Consider the following 26096-nt stretch of genomic DNA (forward strand, 5'->3'; position numbering starts at 1 on the left):
TATCTCCCCCACCAGACTCTAAACTCTCCAAGGGCAGAAGCTTCTCCAGTCTTGCTCCTCATAATATCCCAGTGTGAGCCCAGTGTCTGGTGAGCCAAGATGCTCAATTGAATACATGGGAAGGAAGGAGAGAGGGGCAAAAGGGATGCTCAAAAGCAAGAATGATTACTCCATCTAATAGAAGGGGGAAGTGAAACTCAGGGAGGGGAAACCAACTGGCCAGGATCAGACATGATAACAGATGAGGTGAGCTGGGACCTGACACAGAGTAAGGAGGGAGGCCCAAGAAGACAATGCAGAAGTGAGATTTCAGGCATAAGTAATCCTGGGGAAATACATAACTACAAATTGAGTGTGCAAAGCCCCTTCCGGTGACTAAGCCCTCTCTCTCTGGTGGGGAACAGCCTCCCTTCCAACAGGAGCAGGTGGAATGAACAGCGGCGGCTCTCTCCAAGGCTGAGAACCACAGGCCGACCCTGAGTGAGCAGTAGTCTCCCATGAGCTAAAGAACGCGAAAAGCCCACAGAATCTCCTTGGGACCTGTTCAAAATCATGTTTGCTTTTAATGTTGGGGGACAGGAGGGAGAGAGAGGATTAGGGATAGACTTGTCCATTCAATAGGATAAAAGACAATTAAAATTGCTCGTCGCCACGGACTCTGAATTTCTGCCCCAATGGGACGCAGTCTTCCTCTTGGACCTGGTGTCGGAACAAGTGTGGCTGCGTATGAGGGGCAAACCCTCCCTCATTGCTCACCGTTGAGTCTCCTGGTCCAGCGTCCCATGATTGTTCGGCATGTTCTGAATGAGGCCGGGGTCTGGAAGCTGTGTGGGGAAGGTGACATTATTCATAATGGGGAGTCCATAAGAAGAAGAATAGTAGAAGCAAACATTTACTGGTCAGTTGCTCTGTACCAGACACAGGCATAATCTAATTGAATCCTCACAAATCCCATGGGCAACTTGCCCAAAGTCGCACAGCTGCTACATGGTAGAGCCAGCATTTAGACCCAGGTTGGCTCCAGATTCCACACTTGGCCCCTTTGACCAGCCTCCACCTCTTGGTGTCCCTTATGTTTTGATATGATTCAAACGCTCAGGGTGTGCTCTTGCCTAGTCCCGGTGATGGCAGGCCCTAACCCAGGGGATTGATTTAGAATGGGGGGCACAGACAGTGGTGGCCACGAAAGGGCTATTTAGGCAAGGGACCTATGCCATGAGCTGAAGGTTGCCAGAATGAAAGAAGTGAGCGCATGAGTGGGTATGGTGCGGGGAGAGGTGAGTAAGGGACATCCCAAGCAGAGGGAAGAACATGTGGGGAGATCCCGAGGGGAAAGAGCTTGGGTATTTGAGGAAAAGAAAGGATGCTGGTGCAAGCTGTTCAGATTCCTCTGGAGAGGGGAGAAGGGGATGGGTCATAGAGTCCCCCTGGAGCCTTTGAGCCAGGCCCTCTCACAGACCTCATGGGGTTGACCACACAAGGCATCTTTGGCCAGGGTGATCTCGAACCTGTGCTCTCACTTGAGGGGGCCTATCTAGGGGGACCAGCAGCTCTGGGATTCACTTTGGGCTCTACATCTGGGAGCTTCTGAAGCGCCCCTACCACCCATGCCCTCAGCCTAGCTCCACCTTCTAACCTTTCCGAGGGACCAAGGGGCCGAAGGAGGCAGGCACAGGGGTTGGGAGTGAGGGGTGGGGGTCCCCATGGCCACGCCCCCCCCAGCAGGACAGTTGCGCTGGTCGCCTAGGAGACAACATCCAGCGAGCTCTCATTGGCCAGCCGCAGCTCTGAGGGTGGAGTGAGGCTCGGGGCAGCGGGAGGCTTGTGCTCGTGTGTGCGCAGGCTCACGTGTGCGGTGCAGGGTATGTGAGCACCGAGCACCGCTCTGTGATCTCAGGAATCAGGGAGGCGGCGGGCTGGGTGGCAGAGCGTGGACCTCTGCGAGGGGGCCCCTGGAGGCATGTGGGCCGTGCTGCTGCGTGCTGCGCAAAGCGGGCTGCGTTGTGGATCTGTGCTTTAATGTGAATGCATCCGGTGAATGTCCAGTGTGATGTACCGGTGTGTGCAGGTATTATCTGTACCAGTGTGTATACTGAGAGTGTTTGCATGGGTGTGTGAAAGGTTTGTGTATGAACACATGAATTGCTATGTGTGTGGGAGAATGTGTGAGGCTGTATAAATCCATTTGCATGTGTGCCTGCTGCAGTAGGTGTGTGCGTGCCTGAGTGTGTGTGAGCATAGAGGTGTGCAAATTCATGTGTGCATTCTCTGCTTCTGCTTCCTCTGCTCCCACACCTCAAATCTTTCCTCCTTAGACTCTGAGATGGGTCCCTCTCATGTTCAAGCGCCCACCATAGCTCCCCATGGCCAAGATGGTGCTCTACAGAACACCAGCCTCAGCTTCCGCAGTCCCCCGTACCCCCCACACATCTGCCTCCCTTTCACAGGAGCACTGAGAGCTCAGACAAAGGATTCGGAGCGCTTGGATGGCTCAGTCAGTTAAGCGTCTGAGTCTTGATTTCAGCTAAGGTCATCATCTCACAGGTTCGTGAGTTGGAGCCGCACATTGGGCTCAGCACTGTTAGTGTGGGACCTACATGGGATTCTCTTCCTCCCTCTCTCTGCTCCTCCTCTGCTTGCATGCATGTGCTTTCTCTCAAAATAAATAAATAGACTTTGAAAAAAACAAAAGAGGGGGAGGCTTCAAGGGCAGAAATGAAGCGTTCAAAGCATTTTCCTTCATCCTAAGCCAGGGGAATTGGAACTGAAGGCCTGTGGATCGTTGAAAAGCTCGTACCTGCCTTTGTTCTCCCCTGTCTGCGCTCTCGACATGAATGGTGACCTTCCCGTAGCCCCCCACTGCTTGTGGGACACTGTACTCCACCGCTACTGGGTGTTTACCAGATGTTACTCCCTTATCTACCTCCCCACCCCATCCTCCCATTCCTACACCTGTGTCTGGAAAGCCTTCTTTTGTAGGGAAGGGATGGAGGCTGGCTGGGACCTGGGAAACCATCATAGGCCTCTCCAGCTCTTTGCCTTCTCACGAAACAATCCTCCCATCGACCCACGCTTCCAGCAGTCCCTTCTGCCTATGGGCCACTGCAGGGGCCATCAACCTTGCCGTGTCCCTTTCCCCTCCAGCTGCCCCACAGGAGAAAGGAAACAGCTGGCCTCCTGGCTCCCAGCCAGCCAGCTGCCAACCAGGGGTCAGGCAGTCCTGCTTGGTACATCTGGCTGCAGGCCGTCCACCAGTCTTACTTCCCCGCTGGTGGCTCCACCTGGACTCACCCCGGAGCAGAGGATTTTTTCCCACTCTCCATGGTCATCTTCCCTAGCTGAGCTCTTGCGGCCCATCTGCTCCAGCTTCAGCTGTAAGAGAGGGAAAGTAAGGCAGAGGGGGCAGGGGCTCACCCCAAGTGGCAGAAGATAGGCAGCTCCCTGAGGTTACAGGAAGACTCCAGAAAGGTGATATCCAGGGTGTGCTTGTATCCTGGCTCGGGACTGAGAAGCACCTGAGGAAGGCTACAGGGAATGGGTGAAAGACAACCTGCGGGGGCCAAGGCCAGGTGGAGGGGCTGGCAGGCCCCTTGGGCCTCTGTTCCAGGTGACTGCATGGTCGGTAGCCAGCATGGCGAGGGTGATTTATGGGCTCAAGCACAGGGCCAGGCAGTAAATGTCATTTTACTAGAGAGGCTATAACTCCTGTTTCACTTCAGCAGCAGTGTGGGGGCAAGGAAGTGGGATGAGGGACACCACTGAGGTCTGGGGTGAACCATGAAACCAGAAGGGAGTGGGGAGTCCCAGTTGGTACAACCTTCTCTCAGGCCCTTGGGAAGGGTCAGCCTAGAAGTGCTCAGGGATTGGAGCAAGGTCACACAGTGAAGCATCTCACCTCACAACACTGAGCTCAGGACAGAGCCCAGGAGAGACAGACACCGCGTCCCAGCTCTGGGTGCTGCCAAGGGGCAGCCATACCCCCCTCCCACCCAGGTCTGCTGCCTGTGCCCTTGGAGTGTCCCATAAGAGGCTCTGGGGCTGGCAGGAGACTGAAGATGAGGTTTCACGGTGCGTACGTCTCTCCTCTTTATGACGCCATATTTTTTAACGAGGTATGTAAATGCCTGCTAGTCAGAGAGCAAAGTCAGGGCCTCCAGCTGCTCACCTCTTCCGGGACTGGGTGCCACCGTGGGGCCAGCCTAACCTTGTGTTTCCCATGGGAGAGCTTTCTGGATGCCACAGCAATTGCCTCCCTGTCTCCACCCCCCTTTCAGCTGAGTCAGAGCTGATGCTACTACTGACTCATTCATTTTGTGACCTTGGACCTGTCAATTCTCTCTGAATCTGTTTCCTCATCTGCAAAATGGGAGCACAACAAACATTTGTGTGTGTGTGTGTGTGCGCGCGCGTGTGTGTGTGTGTGCGCGCGCGCATGCTTTCCACCATTGCTACTGCTTAGCTGTGCAATGTAGGGCAGTGGCTCAGCCTCTCTGAGACTCATGTTTCTCATCATTGAAACAGGGAGACAGGCATGCTAGTCACTGCCTTTGGGCTGAGCTCTGGATCCTGGGAACTGGGTATGGTGGCCATCCCACCCCCTTCTCTCCTGACTGGCTTTTTCTTTGCTCTGCCTTCAGCTTCCTCCTCCTCTGTTCCCCCCGGAACATCCTGCTGTTCCATCCCCAGGGTTAGCCTTCTCCAGGGCAGTGTGTCACAGCCCAGCCAAGAGTGAAGGGATGGGGGGATCTAGCTGGAGAGGCAGAGCGAGAGCCAGACCCTGGTCCCTGCTGAGGTCCCATCAAGGGCAGGGGTTGGCATGGGGGCTGGGGCATGACGGAATTGGGAGAATGGGTACTGGGGCTGATGCTTAGTCTCCACAGCCCCCAAAGGACGACCCTCGCCTTCCCAGACACCAGCAGTCCGCTGGCATGATGACAGGGCCAGGGCTGGGGACACAGGATGAGCCATAATAGGTTTATGGGGAGGTTGTAAATCCCTTTACAGTCTGAGCAATCAACTCCCTCAGGCAGAGCTGGAGCACCCAGGGGAAGGCCCTGATCCCAGGGCTGTGCTGCAAGGCTGCTACTCTCAGACCCCTGACTAGTAGTATCCGGTCACCCACTAGGTACCAGGGCCAGACTCTAGGTTTTCAGAATAGGTCGCCCAGCCTCGTGTTGTTGTGCCCTGATCTCAGGGCGCCGTAGAGATGCCAGGTGGACTTGGGGCTGGGAGGGGGAACTGACTGGTAGCAGCCTTGATCATTGCCCACCCTTGCACTCACCCACCTGTGCCACAGCAGATTGTCCACTACGGACTCACCCAGCCTACAAAGGAAGGAGGCCACAGGAAGAGATATGGCTGTGCCTAGCTCCACAGATGAGAAGCCCGAGTCTGGGGTGGTTTAATATGAGGGGACCGGTCTGGTGCTTTTTCTGCTGTGAAGTACTTGGCACCCTGTGTATGAATCCTGGCTTCATCACCTACCTGGTGGTGGGCCCCTGGAAGTCCCTTCTCCTCCCCAAGCCTGTGTTCTCATCTGAAAGGGAGCATATTAGAACCTCCTCATGATAGGACTAAATAAGACAATGTGGGCAAAGTGTCTGGCCTGGTGCCTGGCCAGATAAACAATAGCTATTATTATTACCATCAATATATCACTCCCGGGAGACCCTGCCTCTTGCTTCTGCTCAAAAGGACACTGGACCAGGGGTGGCAAACTTGCTTCAGGTCCTGACTCTTTACTTACCAGCTGGAGATCCATTTGTAGGCCAGTCACCATCGCTAATTCCTTACTCCTGGGTACACTGTAGAGGCCTGTGTGCCAATGAGTGGTTCCTAAGAGGACAAAGGCACCTCTGAGGTCCCTGTGGAGGTCCCCAGGGGTGGCTGCAACAACCCTTGCATCCTGCAGGCCCTTAGTGTTACGTGACTCTGCAGCTCTTCCCACCAAGAGCTGGGGTCTGTCCTCCCTCCCCTTGAATCTAGGCAGACCTGTGACTTGCCTTGATTCCTGGCGTAGGCCTCAAGAGACCTGGCGGTTTCCATTTTGCCATCTTGGGAGTGCTGAGCCACCATAAAAAAGTCCAGCTAGGCTGCTGGAGAGACCACGTGGAAATAAAGAAGCTGGCCTCTAACCCTTCTAACCTCCCCAGCTGAGACAGACATGGCCAGAAGCCACCTTGGATCTTTTGGCCCCAGGCAAGTCTCCCTAATCAACACCATGCAGAACTGACATGAGCTGTCCTTACCAAGCCCTGCCCAGGTTGCAAATTGGAGCAAATAAATGGTTGTCGTTTTGAACCACTAAGTTTTGGGGTGATTGACAATAAATAATTGATATGTCTCTTAGCTCTTTCTGCACCATCTTTACCCAAACTTGGCTTAGATCAGGTTGAGCTGATTGGACAAGGAGATGAGCACCTGATTTAGAGGCAGTCAGTCCATTGGTTGGCAGGTGGCTAATCAGACTTTTTCTCTGGAGAATATGAATGAAGAGATCAGAGATCCTAGCAAGTCAGACTCTGAAGGAGGCTGGAGCTGGGGTTTGGAATGGGAGCGGAGGTGACTTTTAACCCTGTGTTATCAGAGGACATCAAATTGGGAGAGAAGCAGGAAAGCTGATAGACATGGAACCAAGTTCTGTGAGGTCCCCAGTAAATCACTTAACTCCTAGATGGTTTGTGCTGCCCCTGATCCTTGTACCTCATGAACTTTGTCTTCAGGACCCCCAAAGTTCAAGGCCTCCCAGGACTCCTAATACCCACTAAGGTCTACACTGCTTCTCTGACCCCCTTCTCCCCTGCTCCCTGTGACCTCCATCCCCGCACACGCACGCAGGTGGGGGCCTTGTCCTCCAGGGCCCCAGGGCATGGCCACTCTCTCTGTCCAGGGCACACTGCCCTGATGGCCTGAGGTCTGCCTCTATCCTTCCACACAGCCCTGAGCCTTCAGGGGCAATTCGGAGGGCATCACCAGGCTTGGCTTCTACCCCGATCTCATTTGAAGTTTCAGCTCCTTTTGTCCCTCACTGTCCCCCATACAGTCCCTTCCTTTCTCGGTTCCTGAGTTCAACTACCACTCCCATGCTTGTCCATAAGGATGCCATGCTAATAATGGTGGTGATTATTGCACACCAAACAGTTGTCACACCTGAGATAGAATTTAAACTGAGGTCTGCCTGACTCCAAAGCCCACGCCCCAGCCATCACTCTGCTGTGTGACTCTGAGGGGGTTACTTCCCCTCTCTGAGCCCCAGAGAGGGGCTTGTGAAGGGTAAAGCAGAGGTGGGGCAGAGGTGGTGGTGATCCGGGTGCTGGCTGCTAATACTCACCCAGCTGGGTGCCGTCTTTGTCCACATTCACTCGCTTGCCCAAGGTAGGCTCCCAGTCCTACCACCCTTCTCTTCAAGGCACCCCTGTCTGCTGGAGGAGCAAGCCTGGAGGCTGCTTCTGGTCTTGGTCCCCTGGAAATCAGGCTGGACTCTCAGGATTATCTTGCCTTTTCCCCAATAGCTTGGACCCAGGCTGAGGGGTGAGCAGAGCAGCCAGCCTCCTATCAGGCAGGACATCTGGACCCCACAACCCCATTGGGTCTGAGGCAGACCTAACTAGGACTGTGTGCAACATGGGCCGCCCAGACCACCTCTGGGTTCAGGCTCCCAGCGGTGGGTGTGCCTCACACACAGTTGGGGCTGAGGATACCTGCTCCTCCTCTTTCCCCATCAGAGGCTCTCAGGCCATAGAGAAAGTAACCTCTTCAGCCTGACTTTTCAGCCTATTCCCCCGTTATATCTGGCCAGGGCTCTTAGCAGTCGAGTCCATTCCTCTTTTCTACAGAAGGAGGTCCCACAGCTAAGAAGGGGTAGTACTAAAGCCCAGGCTGCCTTTGCTCGGGCCAACCCAGCCGCCCGCCCTGGGCGTTCACATTCCCCCAAAATGACTCTCTCCCCGATCCGAAAACAACCTCACAATTTTCTTGTGTCCTTGAGTTTCCTCAGAGGTCTGGCTGCCTCATGGTAGCCAAGAATAAATTGGCCCTCTTCCCAGACCTTGTGAAGCCCCAGGCATCCCAGAGGAGTTAAGTAACAATCCCACTGTCAGCCATTGGCTCCCATTGGCTCCTGAGGGAGAACAGTGCCCACCAAGGTATCTAGAGCTGGGGTTATGGAGAGTCTGTGCTCTGGTCTCTCTCTGGAGGTGAGCAGCCCTCTCAGGGTCGTGGGGCCTCAAGTGATACCACTGGCCTCTTGTAGGTGTACAAGCCACCCCCTTGCTCAAGGACTCCCCTCCATGCTCCTGTGCCCCTGTGGTCTCCTGCCGATGGGAGTCCCCGGGCCTGGCTCTAAGAAGTCCCAAGCCAGGCTTAGAAGGCTATGGCTCTGGGACTCTGGAACTCCCAGGCGCTGGTCCTGTCACCTAGAAGCTGTGTGGCTTTCAATAAGCTACCACCCTCTCTGGTCCTCAGTCTCTGCATCTGTACCGGAGTTGGCCTTGATAGTAATCACCACCACCACTGGTAGAGGGCTCACTGAGTGCCCGGCACCACATCAATCAACAAATACACCTATGCTCCTTCATTTAACGTCCTAACAACCAAAAGTAGTAAGATCATCTTTATGTTACAGATAAGCAGACTGAGGTTCGGAGGAGTTAAGTAACAATCCCAAACAGCTAGTAAGTGCTAGAACAGGACCTCAAACCCAGATCTGACCTCAAACCTCAGAGCCTATAATCACTAGTCTAGGCTGCTCTGCAGGGACCATCAACCTTTCCACACCAACATTCCAAAAGCCTATGGAAAGATGTTCCTGTTTCTTCCAAGGGATAAAACCATAGTTCCAAGGGCTTGAGGTTTACCCAGAATCAGGGACAGTCCTGGGGTTGTTGCTGAGAGAGGTGGATCGGGGCAGTCTGTCCCAGCTGTTGGCTGTAAACTGCATCAGCTGGGAACCAAGAGCAGAGCAGGCTTTCGGGTACATCTGTGGATCAAATGAATGAATGAGTGAGTGAATGAATGAATGAATGCATGAATGAATGAATGAATGAGTGCCAACTCCCTGCCAGACTCTGCTCACCAGGCCACCCCACCAGAGGTTTGGTTTAGAAGGTGCTAGGCATGCAGCTACCTAGTCCGTGCCAGCTTGGGTTGGGGGTGTGAGCCCCAGGAAGAGCCCCGGATGGAGGAGCTACATTCTGAAGTCTTGTCGTCAAGTGCTGACCTCCCCACTGCTTCCCCTTCACGTTCAGCTAAGCCTGCATCACTGGATTCTCCTCTAGCCTGAGGACTAACAGGGAGCAGGGTCATCCTGGGCCCACCGTGGGGCTGAATCCGAGTAGTTCCTGAGGAGAAAGAGGAAACTCGGAGGGGAGAAGCCAGGCCTCCCTACCCTGGTGGGCACCCCCTGCCTGACGGGGATGGGGGTGAGCACATGGGTCATTGGCCCAGCTTCTCGAACCAGGGCCCACGGTGTCAGGGCAAGTTACAAGGTGACCTGGCTGGCTCTTTGTACTTCTGTCATCCGGGACATGCCTTTCCAGGGCCGAGTCTGGAGTGGCTGGGTTTGGTGTGAATGGGCGGGGCCGCTTCTGACCCTCTAGGTCAGCTTGAGTGCCTGGATCCTACCCCCAAACCCATGACTCTTCAGAGCCCAGACTAGGCTCAGAGTATGGTTGGTGGTGGCCTGGACCGCTGCCCTGGGAGGAGCCTCTGAAAGTCCCTGGAGCGGCCCTCCCCTGGTGTGCCCCCAACCCTGACCCCATGGAGATCCCTTCAGGAGCCCCATCCCCGACAGTGAGATAATAATGACCATAATGAGAACAGTCACCCACACATGTGCACAGCGCTTTACAGGTTACAAAGTGTTTCACATACATCATCTCATCAATTCCTCACAACAGCCCTGTGAGGTAGGCAGGGCGGGGAGTAACGTTTCCATTTGTACAGATGTGGAGACTGAGGCCCAGAGAGGGTTAATGACCTGTTTGAAGCCACACAGTAAGTCAGCAGCAGAGCTGGGACCAGAAGTTAGGCCTCGGTCCCGCCTCCACCCCCTGGCTCTCTCCACTGACTGTGCTGTCCTCCGGGAGGACCCCAGCCTCTGTCCAGAGTCTCGGCCACACCTGAGCCAGGCCCCCCAACCCCTGGCAGTAGTGCTTCCTGGCAGCTTGGCAGACAGCCCCACCCCCTTCAGGCAGCCCTGTCTCCTCCACCTGCTCCCTGCAAATAGCCAGCCCAGAGCTGGGCCCGCACCTGCCCCGCTGCCTGCTCGTGTCGGTCGCCCGGGCAGGTGGGGCTCGAACCTCCTTTCCTGTTTTCCTGAGTGATCCCTCCCCATAGGGGAAGAGAAGAGAAAGGAGGAAGAGAAGGAGGAGGAGGAGGAAGAGAAAAACAAGAAACTGAGTTGGAAGAGGGCCCTGGAGCAATCAGGACGTCATAAGTTTGCATTCCGACTAGCTATAGGAAATAGTGTTTTTTTTCTCTTTTTATTATTTCAAGTTTTCATAAAAATCCATAATTATTGAAACCCAAGTTACAGAGGAAGTTCGTAACTTTTTTTATTGAATTATTGACTGTGCTGCATGTCGGTCTGTCAGCTTCCGACTCCAGTCTGTCAACGAGTGCCCCTGTGCAGGTGGGTCCCCAGGCCTGGACTGCTGAGGTCCTGCTAGGAAGAGGGCAGGCGGTGAGGGCCGGCGGGGGGGTGGGGCGGGCAGCAGGGAATGAGGCTGGGAGAAAGAAAAAGAGTGTGTGTGGAGGGGCAGGGAGAGGCGGGAAGGATCGAGGAGCGAGCGTATGGCGGCCAGGCCCCTTCCCCTGCCCGGCTAGCCCGGGGGGTCCCTGCCCCTCCCCCGCCCCGTCCTCATATCATCTTCATGTTGAACTTGCGGGGCGCGTCGGCAGAGCTGATGCCTGCGTCCGACTTGCGGGGCACATACTCGATCTCAATGTTGTGCTTCGTGTTGCCTTTGCCCCGGCTCCAGAGAAAGAGCAGCACCAGGCAGAAGAGGACGACGCCCAGGAAGGAGATGAAGCCCATGGTGGTGGCAATGATGAGGGTCTTGATGTCGAAGGGGAAAGGCACGGTGGCTCGGGTGCTGTTGGCCTCTCCCTCGCCCGGCTGGTTGGAGATGAAAGCGAAGGTCTTGTTGGGCTGATGGGGCCAGTCGGGCGAGTAGCTGCGCACATGCAGGTGGGCCGGCATGGAGTCGTTGCCGCCCGCGTTGGCCGCGATGCACAGGTACGTGCCATTGTCCTGTACCTGGGCGTAGCGCACCTCCAGCGTGCCGTCGGGGAAGACTGTGAGCCGCCCGTTGCTCTTGGCCGAGACCAGGTGCTTGCGGGGTGAGAGCCAGAGGATGGCGGGCGGCGGGTCGCCATCTGCCCGGCACACAAACTGCACCGTGTGGCCCTCATCCACAAACACCTGCTGGGCTTTGCGGTCCCGGATGCGGGCGCGGCGGCAGGTGAAGTAGTTGGGCAGGAGCACGTCCGGGAAGTCCTTGAACTCCTTGCCCTGGACGAATTCGGGTGTGGCACAGGTGGGCTGCTGCCGGTTGAAGTTGAGCCGCCAGCGGCGCCGGAACACCCACAGGAGCCGGCAGTCGCAGGCCAGCGGGTTGGAGTCCAGGATGAGCGTCTCCAGGTTGCCCACCGAGTGGAAGGCTGACTCCTCCAGTGTGGTCAGCTGGTTGCCCGAGACGTTTAGCACACGCAGGTAGTTGAGGCCGCGGAAGGCATAGGGCTCCACCACAGCCAGCTGCCCGCCCACCAGCTGGATCTCCTGCAGCCGTAGCAGCTCATGCAGCATGGAGCCCTCAATGGTGCCGATGGGATTGTAGGAGAGGTTGAGGAAGCGGAGATAGACCAGGTGGCGCACAGCCAGGTAGGGCACGGCGGTCAGATTGCAGTGTGTGATGGACAGGGATGTCAGGTTGAGGCCATAGAGGCAGTTGGGTGTCATGGTGTCCAAGTAGGGCCAGTGGGAGATCTCCAAGACCTTGAGCCGGTACAACCTCTTGAAGGAATAGTCCCGGATGGCGTTGATGTTGAGGTGCCGGAGCCTCAGGACGATGAGACTGTGCAGGTGGGACAGCGCCTCGGTGGGGATGGAGGTCAGGTTGCATTTCTCCAGTGTCAGCTGCTCCAGGCTGTTGAGGCCGCTGAAGGCTCGGTGGGAGATGTAGACGAGGTCGTTGTCGCCGACCTCCAGCGACTTGAGGTTGTACAGGTCCTGGAACATGTAGTCCAGCAGAATGACAATCTTGTTCTCGCTGATGTCCAGTTTGGTCAGGTTACTGAGGCCGGTGAAGACGCCCAGAGGGATGAGCTTCAGGCGGTTGCTGCGCAGCCCCAGCGTCCGGAGGCTGAAGAGGTTGTTGAAGGCGCCGGGCTCCACGGCACTCACGATGTTCTCGTTGAGCTCTAGCTCTTCCAGGTGTGGGAAGCTGGCGAACTCGTCCTGGTTGAGCGTTTTGATACGATTCTTGCCCAGGTCCAGCAGGCGGGTCTCGGTGGGGATGCCCTCTGGAACCGCCACGAAGCGCTTGCGGTGGCAGAGCACGGCGCGGTCCTGGGCCGAGCACTCGCAGCGGGGCGGGCAGCCCGTGGCGGAGCCTGACAGCACCGAGCCCAGCACCAGCAGGAGGATGGGCTGCCAGCAGGCCAGGAGGGGGCTGGGCATGCTCCTCGCACCCCCCGCCAGCATCCTCTCGCTCACCTGCAGCCAGGAGCAAGCACAGGACAGAGGGGGCGGTTAGAGGAAAGGGTCTGTCTGGACCCCAGTCTGTGCCCTCCTGCCCCTGTTAGAATGTCCCCGACACGGAGAGCTGGGGGTCCACAGTGGTATAGGTCGCTCCTGGAACCCCACAGTGAGGTCCCGATGCCCAAGCCGGAGAGCCTCTTGCCACCCCGTGCTGCTTCCTCCTTGCTCCCTATCCTGCCCAGAGCCCTCCCAAGGAATTTCTCAGCACCCCTGGGATTGAAGGGGTTCCCTGAAAGGACAGGGTCACCTCAGAGGAGCCTGACATCGGCACCCCAGGTGGCATCCACCTCCTTTACAGTTTACATTTTACAGGCAATGTGATCCAGGCACACACCCCGTACCCCACCCCACGCCCCGAGCCTCAGCTTCCCCTGGTGCTCATCAGGGAGAAAGCCGGACCTGCTGAGTGGCCTCGGGGCTCACCGAGGGAATCAAAGGGGCCCAAAGGCTGAAGCCTCTGGAAACAGCCTGCAGAGGAGCATGTCTGGTCCCCAGGCTGTCAGGCCAGGGCTTCTGAGGCTGCTGGGGGCCACCCTCTCAGCCTTCAGCCTGAACTTCCTCAGGCACAGACACCACGGGGCCCTCCTCACCAGCACTGCAGCTGAGCCCCCAGCCCAAGAGTCCTGGAATATCAGCAAACCCAGTGGCACCTGTCAGTGTGCATTAATTTGCTTCCCAATGGGGTTTCTGGATCAGTGGAGGGCACCCCCGCCAGAACCCAGGACTCTACCCTGATGCCTCCCATCTGTCTCTGGGGGTTCCGATCACACTCCTCCTGGAGCCAGGGTTCTGTGAGGCTGCTAGTCTGAGGTGGGAGCATTCAGATTCCCATAGCCCAGGACGGCAGCGGCAGCTGGAGGCACCCGTCCACACTGTGGCACTGAGGACGCAAGGCTCGTTACAGCTGGGCCCTGAGGAACACGACGGGCTTGGGTGGCCGTGACAGGGGAAGTGGCGCCAGGAGGGGGCCCAGCTTGAGTACAGGCTGCAGGTGGAGTAAGCAAGGGGTGTGCGGGAGTGAGCCTCCCCGCCCCCTCCACCCCCATGACTCTCCCCCAGCTGTGTTGAGAGGCTACTTGCTCCCACCTGTGCCCAGACTGCCTCTGCCACCTCCTCTTTCCCTCCTCTGTTCCACCCCATGGAACAGCAAGGTCAGCAGGGAACTAGGAGGGCTAGTCTGGACTTCTTGAAACCCCAGGGGTTGGGCCAGGTGGTCTCTGGGGGCCAAACAATAGCCCAACTGCTCACATGCCACCCTTGGGCCTCTGCCCTGTTCACACACCCCACACACATGGTGCCAAGGGGGGCTCACCACAGGAAGGGGACGCCCAGGCTGGGAGGACCCCACATCTCTGCCCCTGATCAGGCCCTTCTCCCACCTCTCCCAGCACACCCTCACCCCGACACACACCTGTACAGAGCCTCTGCTTTCAAGGCCACAGGTCTTGTCACCCACACTTCAACTCTTCAGGCAAGGGGGACTCAAAGAGCCTGTGGCTGCCCAAGGAAACCCAGCCTGTAGAAGGGGGTGGATCTGGGACCAGAGCTCTAGTCTGCGAGACATGCCACACAACTTCCGGTGCTCCCGCAGTCTCCCAGGACTGACAGTGCTCCCTGGCTGTTGATCGACTAAGTGACTGATTAACCGGAGAGGGCTCTGGGTGTTACTGACATGTTATGGAATCTGCAAGGTTTTGTCATCCCCAACGGCTTTGCCCACCCCCCCTCCCCTCAGCCCCTCTCATCCTCTCTCCAGACTCCTGTGGTTCAGCCTCCCCCAGCCCACCCCCACCAGGCCATTTTCCACAGTCACACACGCTCCAGTCACCCACCAGAAAAGCAAACATCCTGACAGGCGATCAATAAGTAATTGCACCGGCAGCTGGGGCCGGCGCGGGTATGAGGCTGGGGACCCGGAGAGGTAAATAGGACTTTTAGCGCCCAGCGCAGGGCTGGGCTGGTGGGCGAAGTGGGGGCTGCTGGAGAGGGGGCTGAGGACTGACAGGGGGGACAGAAATGGCACAGGGCACCTGAGACGCTGATAAGTCCCTCACATACACGAGAATAAAGCATTCAAAGCCACCACCACCCTGCCTCAACCTACCCACGTACTCCTCTGCCACCAGTCTGCTCCATGAAACCACCCAGGTGTCCCCACCTTGTCCTGGCTCTAAACCATCTGCTTTTGGAGGACTCTCCCAGCCTCCTGCCCTAGCAGCCTTTGTGACCTCCCTTTCCAAATGTCGCCTCCTCCACGAAGCCATCCGGAACCTATGCAGTCAGAAATCAACTCTTTCCCACGACACTGAAGCACCTTACACTTATTAGTAGTGACGTTACATAACTGCTGTAGAGCACACCTTGTTCTAAAAATAACTTGAGACAACTGACAGAAAACATTATGCAACAAGATAAAAAGATAAAGCCAGCCAGTGAGGAAAGAATCCCACGAAGTCATGCATAGTGACTAAAGGTGAGAGCTTCCTGGGAACCTGAACAAAGAGGCAAATACACTCAGCTCCTCAGCGCCTGGCGCCGTGCCCGTGATGTATGCTTAATCCTGGGTCAAACAGTCACGGGTGCTTCTGTCTCACAGAGCAGCGCCCAGGGGTGTCCTCTGAAAGAATGTATGCAAGAGTCTGTGCAGGGGTTGAGGCCCTGTGAGTGAGCAGGCCCGCTGAGCAATGACAGAGTGGAGAGTTCACATACGTAGATGGAAAAGCATTGCTTGGTGTGGCTGCTGCACTCCGGCCTGGCAGTTAGACCCGCAGACGACAGGCCATGCTCCCCGGGACCAAGATAGCTTCAGAAGGGTACATCCTCCTAATTGCCTCATCCCTCACCTTTTATATGTGGCTGTCCTGAAAGGTGGGGAAACTGAGGCCTGGAGAGGTTAAGAAGCCTGCCCGAGCTGGCACGGCAGGAGCACAGCACCCGGGGCATAGTCTCCTGGCCTGGCACCCCCAGGGGGCCCCTGTCATTGAGGGGTGCTGACAGGGCTGTGTCTGAGGGGGTCACCAGAACTGCTGAGTGGGCAGTGTGCTCCTGCCTTCCTGGCAGGGCGAATCCCGCTGGTTACTCCTGCAATCGCAGAGAAGTGTTTTATGCATTTTAATCAGCGTTTTATTTTGGATCCTTGCCCCCTGAAGGGCTTCCCACAAGGGCAAGAGTTTAAAAATTGGACCAATAAATACAAAGGGAATAAACATCGAAAGCAGGCAGGTGGGCAGGCAAAGGGAGAGCTGTGCCCGGGGCACAATGTTCAGACCCCACAGCAGCCTGAGCCCTCCTGATCCCAGAGTGGTGAGAGAAGCGGAGCTGTCAGACCTGCTCTGCAAAGGGCTGCCTCCACCATCACACTCTCACTCCTATCCTGGGGCATATATGCCTGGCTCAGTTGCTCCCCACTCTGGCCCCAAGTGGTTCTTCAGCCACTCCTACTCTGCTGTGTGACCTTGGGCAAGGCCTGCCCTCTCTGGTCTATTTCCTCCCGGTACAGTGAGGGGCTGGATTCCAGGCTCCCTGAGGGAGCCCACAACAGAAAATGACTTTCACCAGCTAGAAAGTCAACATTCTCAAACCTGGTTAGAGGAGGAGTGGGGGCTCAGGCCCAAACTGCAGTTCCACCGGGCCCGGAAGGATCTATCTGAAAGGCTCCCCAGTGGGGCTGTCCCCTGTGGGGCTCAGGATGGGAAAGGGGACTGGTGGGGACAGAAGGGGCATCAGATCACCCGTGAGTAGACTTGGGGAGAGGGTGAGGGTCATTCCATCTCCTAAGGCAGCATTCAAAAGAGATTATTTTGTAGCCATTTGGCAGATAAGAACTCAGCCTTCCTGAAGGGAATTCATTCGCCCTCAGGCCTAGGCACAAAGTTAGGGGGCAGCAGAGCTCTGTTCCCCCTGGTCAGCTTGCCTGCCCGAGAGCTGCCTGGTGTGAAGCGGGAATTCTGGACACACAGGCAGAGCAGGGAGGGACAGGTCTGTCAGGGCAGTGCTGGGGAAGGCCCCAGGGTTGGGGGGGGGGGGCCGCCCTTAGAGAGCTCAGGTAGGCGCCCTGCCCCCCAGACCCAACCTGTTCTTCAACTGTGCACGTTGAACACACTGAGTTTCTTCTCCTGTGCCTGCTGCCATTGTCCGTGCTAGAATCTCACCTAATTTGGGGTGGGCTGCAGGACAGAATGGAAGGTTTTGTCATTTTAGGTTTATGGTATCAATATTTCATGGTGCTTCCACTCAGCACTCTTCAGGGAGCGCAGGGCTCCCCAGAACACACAGGCACAAGGTCCCTGACATGGAGGTGCCCGCTGCCATTGCTGGGGGCTCGGGGTCTCTGGGTGTCAGCCTGGCTTTGTGACCTGAGCAATCGCGGTGGGCTGTTGCCCCACGTGCAAATGAGGTGGGCATATGCCCCCTCACCTCCTGTCCTGACATCCTACTACGACTGGGTCTGCAGCAGGAGGGAGTGAGGAGGGACGAGGGACTTGGCGGACCTGAGGGGGCTGAGGGCATCAGAACGTCTGCCTACGGCCCTATCCAGCTCTGCCACCAAGAAATGCGTGGAAGAGCAGGAGAGGAAAGGTGACAGCAATAGAGAAGAAAAGACACATAGAGGGCCATGCAGGAAAGACAGGGAGGAGAAGAGAGAGTCAGAGAACACGGAGGAGAAAGACGGGCACCTGGGACGGTGGGCAGGGAAGGTTGGCCCGGGTCAGGGGAACACGGAGCGAGAGCTTGCCCCACAGGTTCGACTCCCATTTCCTGAGCTCCTGTGCACATGCTGCATGTCCCAAGCCCTGGGCCCGTTACGTCTCCTGTCCTGACCACCACCCCATGAGGTAGGTTGGATTACTCAGAAAAGTGAAGGCACCCATGCAGGGTGACCAAAGAACAGAGGCAGATTCCTCGTGGCCTGCCCTGTCCCCAAGTCCCTGCCTGCCTGGGGTCCCTTCTTTGCCTTCAGCTCCAGGACATGGAGCCACTGGATCCATTTCATGAAAGGATGAAGTGTGTTAGTGGGAAGTGTAGTATCGGCTCAGAGGCAGCCGTGGCCATGTGGCCGGGGGAGGGGTGGAGGTGGGGGTGGCATGAGGCTTGGCTACAAAGCCCTCGACAGTCACCCTAGGTCGGGGTCTTTCTCCCCTAGCAATGGCTGGCTGTCCGCCACGTGCCCAGAGCTCTCGCATTCAGCTTTCAGAATCCAGCTCAAGAAGGGGTCACCCTCCTGGGAACCCCTCTGATCTCTGCCATGTCCGGTGTCCGAGGAGCGCCCGCCACTGCTGTGTTCGCTCTCTCCCTTCCTCCCTGTTGGAGCTTCTGCAGCCTCCTCTGTGTCCCCCAGATTGAGAACCCCCAGGGCAGGGCCAGGGCTGACAGAACCTCACCCATCCTCAGAGGGGCAGAGAGAGCCAGTCAAACAACTCCTGGGAACAGCCCCTCCTAGGGCTTTCCTGGAGGAGGAGGTGTCATGAGAGCTCAGGCTGAACACAAATACATTTCCACGGGCCAAGAAGGGAGCAGGGGGAAGGCACTTTCGAGGGAGGGAATATGCTAGCAAAGGTGTGCAGGGGTGGAAAGCACCCAGGGACTCCTAATTGCTTCTCTCCTACCCCAAATCCAGATGGTTCCTCCCCGGCTCCTTCTAAAGCCACTCCATTCTAGCTTTCTAGGGCTAATCCCTGCTGAGGTGTGAATGGCTGATAATAGTTTAAGGTGTGAGCAGCTAATGGGGGAAACCCAGTCCCTGGCCAGCCTAATTGGGCAAGGGCTGCCCCCTGGCACAGGGAGTTTGAGTGGACAGGGAACCCTAAGAGAGGAAGGTTCCGGTGCCCAGGCTGGCCTCCGGCAGGAGAAATCCTGTCTGTGCGGTCAGCGGGCGGGCAGCATGGCAGCCTCTGTCTGTCTCCTCCTGGGCTGGTCTGCCCGCCTAGGCCTGTCCTCTCCCTCTCCCTTCTCCTCCTCCTGCAGCTGCCCCCCACAGGGAGAGAAAAATCAACCTGGAAGAAAATTGAGGTCATGTCCTTTGTCGTGTATAATTCTTTATTTTCCTCTTGCTCTTGGTTTTGGCAGAGTTGCTGGGCTCCTGGGGCGTGTGTGTGTGTGTGTGTGTGTGTGTGTGTGTGTGTAGGGGGGTGGCCTGTGTGGGTGTGTGTGCCTGCTGTCCCTCCTCCCACCACTCCACACCCTCCCTTGCCCAGTGCCGCCAGCCCCATCTCTTAGGCGCATTTGGAAACTCAAGCCTCTCCCAAAGGTGCTCACCCGGCCTCTCAGCCGCAGCCGAGCTGGAGGGTGCTGACTGGGCACGGGGTGACTGACTGCCTGCCCGTTGGCTAGGCCAGCTGCCTCTGTGTGTGGCCCTGGGCAAGCACCTGCCCCCTGCATGTGAGGGAGGGATGCCTCTGCCCACCCCACAGCCCACCCCCCCGGAGCACAGCTGATCTCAGGAGCTGCTAGCCTTCCGGCCAGCCCACAGCTCCAGGCCGTTTTTAGGATAAATTATGAATTTTAATTGTCAAAGCATCTTAGTGTTTAAAGGTTTCTATGTATAGGCTCTGACCGCCAGGAGTGGCCAGCTTGGTGGGGAGGAGCAGGGGTGGGGCAAGGCCTAGAAGAGCCCTCCTCTGGGTAAGCAAAGGGCATGGGGCTCACGGGTCCCAGGCCTGGGCTCCAATCAGGGCCCACTGTGCACCTGCCCTGCCATATGACCTTGGGTGACCCTGGACCACTCTGGGCGCTGCCTGTCTCTTCACAGACTTCTTCTGAGGTGAGAGTCCAGCCTGGAAGCTAGGAGCTGTCCTGGGGGAAGTGGGAGGAAGCCACTGGTTCTAGGAAGCTTCTTAGTTGTCTGTACTGAGGTCACCTGAGTGGACAGCACCCCTACTTGGATTGGAGCTGTCCCAGGATCGAGGAGGGGTAGACAAGCACCCATGTGGTGACCTGATGGCACTCAAGGAAAACCCAGGTCCCGTACCCCTACATCTCCCTTCACACCTCCTCTCTGAGTCTAAGATACCAACATAGGCTCAAAGGGGCAAGGAGGTGCCCCAGAAACCCTCTGGCTCCATCCCCCACCCAGGCCATCTTGGGAGGTGCCTAGCAGATCCCCTCATGCATACTGGTTGCCCCAGTCCTCAGGGCTCCTCTACCTTGGGAACAACTCAGATTGGCCCGTCTCAGGCTTTGGAAGCCTGGAAACCAGCCAGTCCCTACCTGGGAGGGCCATCAGCCTTGAGCTTGAATGAGGAGGGGCTCACAGCCTCAGAGTCCCGCCCAGGGCAGGGAGCAGTTTGCTGAGGGCAACAATATGGCATTGGAAGGCCAGAGACCTAATAAATATAATGATAATGAGGGCCTCTTGTGTGCCAGGCATTGTTCTAAGCACTTGCCGTATAAAAATTCATTTCTTAGGGTGCCTGGATGGCTCAGTTGGTTGAGCGTCGAACTCTTGGTTTCATCTCAGGTCATGATCTTGCAGTTCGTGAGATCAAGCCCCGTGTCGGGCTCTGTGCTGGCAGTGTGAAGCCTGCTTGGGATTCTCTCTCTCCCTCCCTCTCTCATATTCTCTCTCTCTCTCAAATAAACTAAAAAAATAATTCATTTCTGCCACCACAACTTGTTGAAGTAGGCCATGTTATTATCCCCATTTTGCAGATGGGAAAACCAGAAGCAAAAACAGGTTCTATAACTTGCTCAAGGTCAAACAGCTAGCATAATATGAACTCAAACATGAACGTGGTTCAATTTTCACAGCAATCTTATTAGGCTGGCATTATTATCCCCATTTTACAGATCAGAAAACTGAGACACAGAGAGGTGATGCAGTTTGCCACAAATTACGCAGCAACAGATGGCAGAGCTGGGATTAGGACTGAGGCAGTTGGACCCAAGGCTGTCCTGACCAGGCTTGCATACTGCCTTTCCCAGATTCAGGTTCAAGGGCCTACTGAGCGGTATGATTGTGGGCAAATGGCTTTATATCTCAGGGCTCCAAACTCCTTATTCAGAAAAGGGGACAGCAGACTTCACACCGCCCTCTCAAGGCTGGAGGCAGAGAATTCAAAGAGAGGGAAGGAAAGAGACATTTAAATCGAACCCATATACTGAGTGTTTCGCGGAATGACCCTGCCAACCCTCACCACATACCCTGTGAGGGAGGAACCATTAACCCCACTTCACTGATGAGGAAACTGAGCTTCCAAGCCACTAGTTCACCTGCCCAAGGTTACTGAACTTGTCTGCCTCTATAGGCATGGTAACCCCAGGGACCAGCACACAGGTGAGGGGAATTTGGCCCAAGAACTTGAGGGATTTGTCCTAGGTCCCACAACATCCCAGGGCTAAGGCCTATGAAGAATCCCAGCCTCCTGACTACAGCATCTCTCCCCAACGTAATGCCAGACAGGATACCACAATGGGGCTAGATCAGGGATAAGTGAAGGTTTGAGTTATTTCTGCCTCAAGAAGGGGAAAAGATTTAAAAACAACCTCCAATACATCCAAACTGAGGCCCAGTGAATTTTTTTTTTATAACATGGACAGTTTTATAAATAAAACCGCTTGCCATTCTATCACCACTGACTACTCAAAGCCCTCTCTGCTCAAGTGAGTCTTGTCCAACCCCTTGCAAAAACCCATTTCCCCAACCTGGTACACGGAAGGAAGTCAGAATCAAGGGGTGGGGCGTCCCTCTGGTCAGACACACACAGGTTCCATGTTCTGCTCAGGCACGACTGCTGCCATCACGCAGCTGCCTGTTCGTGAGAAGCCCACGCGTGGGGAGAGGCATCTCTGCAAATCTCTAAGGGGAAGGCAGAGGGTGCAAAGAGTCCAGTGCAAGCCAAGAGGGTGGAGTCAAAACCCACGGGCAGAGTCCTAGGGGAGGCCCATTCAGCTCCGTGTGAGGTATCGAACGGAAGACCAGATGGCTCGGGATAGAAGATCTGCCTTGGGAGTAGTGAGTGAGTAGCCTGCCATCAGAGGTATGCAAGCAGAGCATTATGGATCAGGGACACTGCAGGAAAACCCCTCTGCCAGCTAGGATCCACACCTCAGCAGCCCCTCTTACCCCTGAGATACCCCCATCTCGCACCTAAGTAAAGGGACGTGAGATGGCCAGTCCCTCCCAACTGCATCTCCAGCCCTGTGCTGGGCTGGGCAGAGGAAGCATGCTGGCCAGGGCCCCACTCCCTCTCAGAGACATGAGCAGGTTCTCTGGAGGGGGAAGCAGAGGAGGTGGCAGAGAGAGATTAATTCCCTGAAATGGGAAAAAATAGAAAAACACACACACACCACACACCCTAATAACATGTAATAAGAGGCTGGAGACAAGGAACAATGGCCTGGTAATGTCACCCTGGCGGCAATCAATTTGGGTGTCACATGAAATAGGCATAATTATTCCGCCAGCCCCATTGCTCATTTCTAACCAGCTCCAGGGGCCCAGGTCTGGGCGGAGAAAGCGGCCTGGAATCAACCGTTGGTGCACCAGGCTGGCAGAAGGAGCAGCCTCAAATTACCTTGCCAGCACCAAGCTTCTCAGCCTCTGTGGGTACGCAGAGAGCCTCCCGGGGGGACCTTGCTAACATCCAGGAACGACCTTGCTCAGCCACCCTTCATTCATGCAATGGGCAAGAGCAATCAGGGAGGACTCCCCGAGGAGGTGAGAATGAAGAAGAACAAATATACGTTTGTTCCATCCGGTATTCATTCCCCAGGTCACCAATCTCTTATTAAGCACTCACCAATGCCATTACTAAAATGGACTGCGCGTTATTAAAATAATGAAGCACGGGCTCTCCCCCTCTCCAAAGCTAGGATCACCCTGTGCCCATCCTAGGGGTGAACACAGAACCACGGGGGTTCCTTTGGCTTAACTGTGCAGAACTTAATCTCTCCTTGCTCCCTCCTCCTTCATCGCCACTTCCCTGGGGAGTCCTCCTGACTGCTCCTGCCCCTCCCTGAGCTCAGGGCTTGTACAGACAGCACCCCACAACTGGAGATGCTGACGTACAAAAGGCACAATCACTTCCTAAGCATCTGTTACACGCTGGCTGCTGCCCTCTCAACCCCCATTTCTGCTGCCCTCTCAACCCCCATTTCATACACCAGAAACCCTGAATTCCAGAAATGCAAACCAAGGCCACAATGTAACACCATTTTACGCTCAATCAATTGGTAAAAACCGAGAGGGCTGACCATACTGAGTACTGGCACGGGTGGGGAGCAGTGGCGACACTCCTCTCCTGCTGGGGGGGAAGCATAAATGGTACAACCAACTTGGAAAACACTTTGGCACATTTTCTAGTAAAGCTGAATATGAACATGCCCTATGGCCCAGCAATTCTGCTCCTAGCTGTGTGCCCCAAGACACTCTGCACGCTGCCTCAGGAGACAGGACAAGAAGGTTCACGGCAGTATTGTTTGTAAGAACAAAAAGGGAAACAACCCACAGGCCCATCAATAAAAGAATGATAAATACACTGTGTTATGTTCAAACCACATAACATTATGCATCAGTGGAAATAAATGAACTACATTACCATTATCCGCAACAATATAGAGGAAGCTTTACAAATACGATGTTGAAGAAAAAAAGCAAATTCTAGAGGGCTGCAAACAGTTTCAGGTTCTTTTTACAAAGTTCAAAAGTAATACAAACGGAACAATGTCTATCTATTAAAATGCATGATTTTTAAAAAGGCAAGGCAATGCTAAACAGACCGTTAGGATAGTGGCTGCCTCAGAGAAAGAGGCCAGGACTAAAGTGAGGAGAAGCACATGGAAGATGTACATCATTATTTTTTTTAATTTTTTTTCAACGTTTATTTATTTTTGGGACAGAGAGAGACAGAGCATGAATGGGGGGGGGGGCAGAGAGAGAGGGAGACACAGAATCGGAAACAGGCTCCAGGCTCTGAGCCATCAGCCCAGAGCCCGACGCGGGGCTCGAACTCACGGACCGCGAGATCGTGACCTGGCTGAAGTCGGACGCTTAACCGACTGCGCCACCCAGGCGCCCCTGTACATCATTATTAAAGTGCTGGTGTTCAGGTTGGGGAATAGGGCTGCCATGTTTGTTCTATTACCATTATCACTAACGCTACGCACGTTAACTAGTCACCAGGCCATGCCCAGACCAGCGAGCCCTGAGCCCCAGGGGTCAGAAGGAAGGCATTCTAGACAGCTTTGTGGGCTGGGGGCTTTGGGAAAGTCATGCCACCTCTCTGGCTCTCAGTTTTCTCAGCTATAAAATCAAATCTTTGCACCAGTTACAGGGAAAAGACTGTGAACAAATCACTGATCTAAACTATGAGTAGTGAGCATTTCTGGAGAGTTTACTGTATACTAGGCATTGTTCTAACTGCTTGGCATGTTAGCATACTTAATCCTCCTGCCGGTCCTAGAGGTAAATACCCTTCCTATCCTCACTTTGTGGCTAAGGAGACTGAAGCCCAGGGAGATTAAGTAACTAGGCAGAGGTGGAGCTGAGATCTGAACCCAGGGATCTGGCCCCAGAGTCCACACTCAACAAGTTCACTATAAAGTGACATCAAAGGAACTGAGCAAATATGAGGATGAGATTCTTGGGCAGCAGAGCTCTACTGGGCCCACAGCACCCAAGGACGTTCATCCATCCATCCATCCATCCATCCATCCATCCATCCATCCAATGCATAAACAGAGGTCAGTATCAAGAATGCCTCAAATGCTTTTGGAAATGAACCTGCCTTACCACACTCTTTCTACAAAGAACCGTCCCCAGTTCTGGAATCCTCTGTTTTCTGTGTCTCTGCAAAGTCTGCTACCACCTCAGGACCTACTCAGTCTCTCTCCTTCTGGTGGACCCCTGACTACCTCAGCCCCCACAAACAAACCCCATCCTTCTCTGAGTGCCTGTGTGTGCTAAGTACCCCACCTGGGGCACCCTTGATGTCACCTAGCTCTGTCCATCCATACAGGCTGAGGACACTGTGTCCCCTCCAGGCAGTCCTTGCCACCAGTCAATAGCTGCTCCCCGGTGCCTCCCAGTGTTTTCCCTATCCCAGGGGCAATCAGGGGAGCCCAGGGCATGGGGACAAGATGGCCCAGGGTGTTCAAGGCAATCCATGGGAGCCATAAGAGGGCCTAGTCCAGAGCTAAACAGCTCAGCCAGGATGTGTAAAAGAAACACATGAATTAATTTGGCTGGTATAGTATTAGGTGCAAACCAATGTGGTTCTTCACTGTGGGTACCTGGAGGAGGGGGATCAGTAACTTAGAGATGCTGAGGTACAAGGAGGCTCCCTCGAGGAGGGGCCAGGAGAAGAAGAGAGGAGGGCCTCTGGGGAGGGATGCCTGACCAAGACAGCAAGACAGGTCATAGGGGGGTATATAGAGGAACTGGTGGGCAGGGAACAGAGAGCCATCAATGGGTAACCACTGGGAAGGCGGGGGGTGGGGTGGCTGGGTGGGGAGGAAGCCAGTGGCCGGGAGGTGCCATCTTTCCATAGAGTGCCGCACAGAGGACAGCTAGACCAGGAGACCCTGGCTAGCAAGGCGAGGCTCTGACTGAAGTCACCATCATCTACTGCCTCCCCTCCCTGGCCTTTCACTGGCCCCACAGGACTATATGACACACTGCCTCACGCCTCCATGGGACCTGGTGTAAATCACTGCGCTGCTTCACTTCTCCACTGGAACGTACCCTCAGCCCCAGTCGTGATCCTCCAGCCATTTGCTTTGGTGGCGCCTGGAGAGCAGCACCAGATGAGCCATCACCGGTACCAGGGATCCCATCTGGCTTTATGAGAACAATGACCCCCCCCCACCCCCGTCCCGCCACAGGAGGTTTCGGGTCATTTGGGATTTGGGTTTTGTTGGTGTCCCTCTGGAATGCTGAGTTTTAGGAAACAATATCTAGTAAAGGGAAAAAACGGGTGCTCAGAGGCAGGGGATAGAGCATCTGACTACTAGGATCAAAGAGGACTACTGCCAGGGGCAGAGCAGTCTCTCCCTGGTCAACACAGGGGCCCTCAGCCCACAAGCCAAGATTCCTGGGCTTTGAGCACACACCCATCCCCCCAAATCTGGCCTCAGGGATTGAAGACCTACTCTAACTCAAGGCTCTGGAGGCACTGCAGCCTTGACCAAGGCCCATCTCATACTTCATTGGCAGGGGGTAGGGGAGGAGACAGAGACAAAGAGCGCATCATAGGGGGGGCTACCCTCACCTTTGCTAAGCCCCCCTCCAATAGGGGCATAGGGGTGCTGCCCGGAGTCCCTGTCTGGGTTCCGGGGAGTTCCTGGTCTCTCCCTTCTGGAACCTCATTCCCTCTCTCCTGCCTCAGGCAGTGGGGAGAAA

General features: G+C 55.5%; 1 protein-coding gene and 1 long non-coding RNA gene across 3 annotated transcripts in view; both read right to left on the reverse strand.

Annotated features, from left to right (window-relative positions):
* Positions 1 to 302: 302 nt before the first annotated feature.
* On the reverse strand, positions 303 to 1695 carry LOC123582079. Its single transcript, XR_006704181.1, has 2 exons — positions 1637 to 1695; positions 303 to 824 (listed from the first exon to the last, which is right to left on the reverse strand). It is a non-coding gene; the product is annotated as an uncharacterized LOC123582079 (long non-coding RNA).
* Positions 1696 to 9826: 8131 nt separating this feature from the next.
* LINGO1 (leucine rich repeat and Ig domain containing 1) overlaps positions 9827 to 26096 on the reverse strand; it is a 76456-nt gene continuing 60186 nt past the window's right edge. For both annotated transcript variants that reach the window (XM_045449006.1, XM_045449005.1), the window contains one exon: positions 9827 to 12715. In XM_045449006.1, coding sequence (XP_045304962.1) covers positions 10859 to 12703 — 1845 coding nt within the window. In that variant the 5' untranslated portion in view covers positions 12704 to 12715 and the 3' untranslated portion in view covers positions 9827 to 10858. The remainder of the gene's footprint in view (positions 12716 to 26096) is intronic.

This window comes from Leopardus geoffroyi, chromosome B3 (genome assembly GCF_018350155.1).
Source record: "Leopardus geoffroyi isolate Oge1 chromosome B3, O.geoffroyi_Oge1_pat1.0, whole genome shotgun sequence".
In the NCBI taxonomy this organism is placed as follows: Eukaryota; Metazoa; Chordata; class Mammalia; order Carnivora; family Felidae; genus Leopardus; species Leopardus geoffroyi.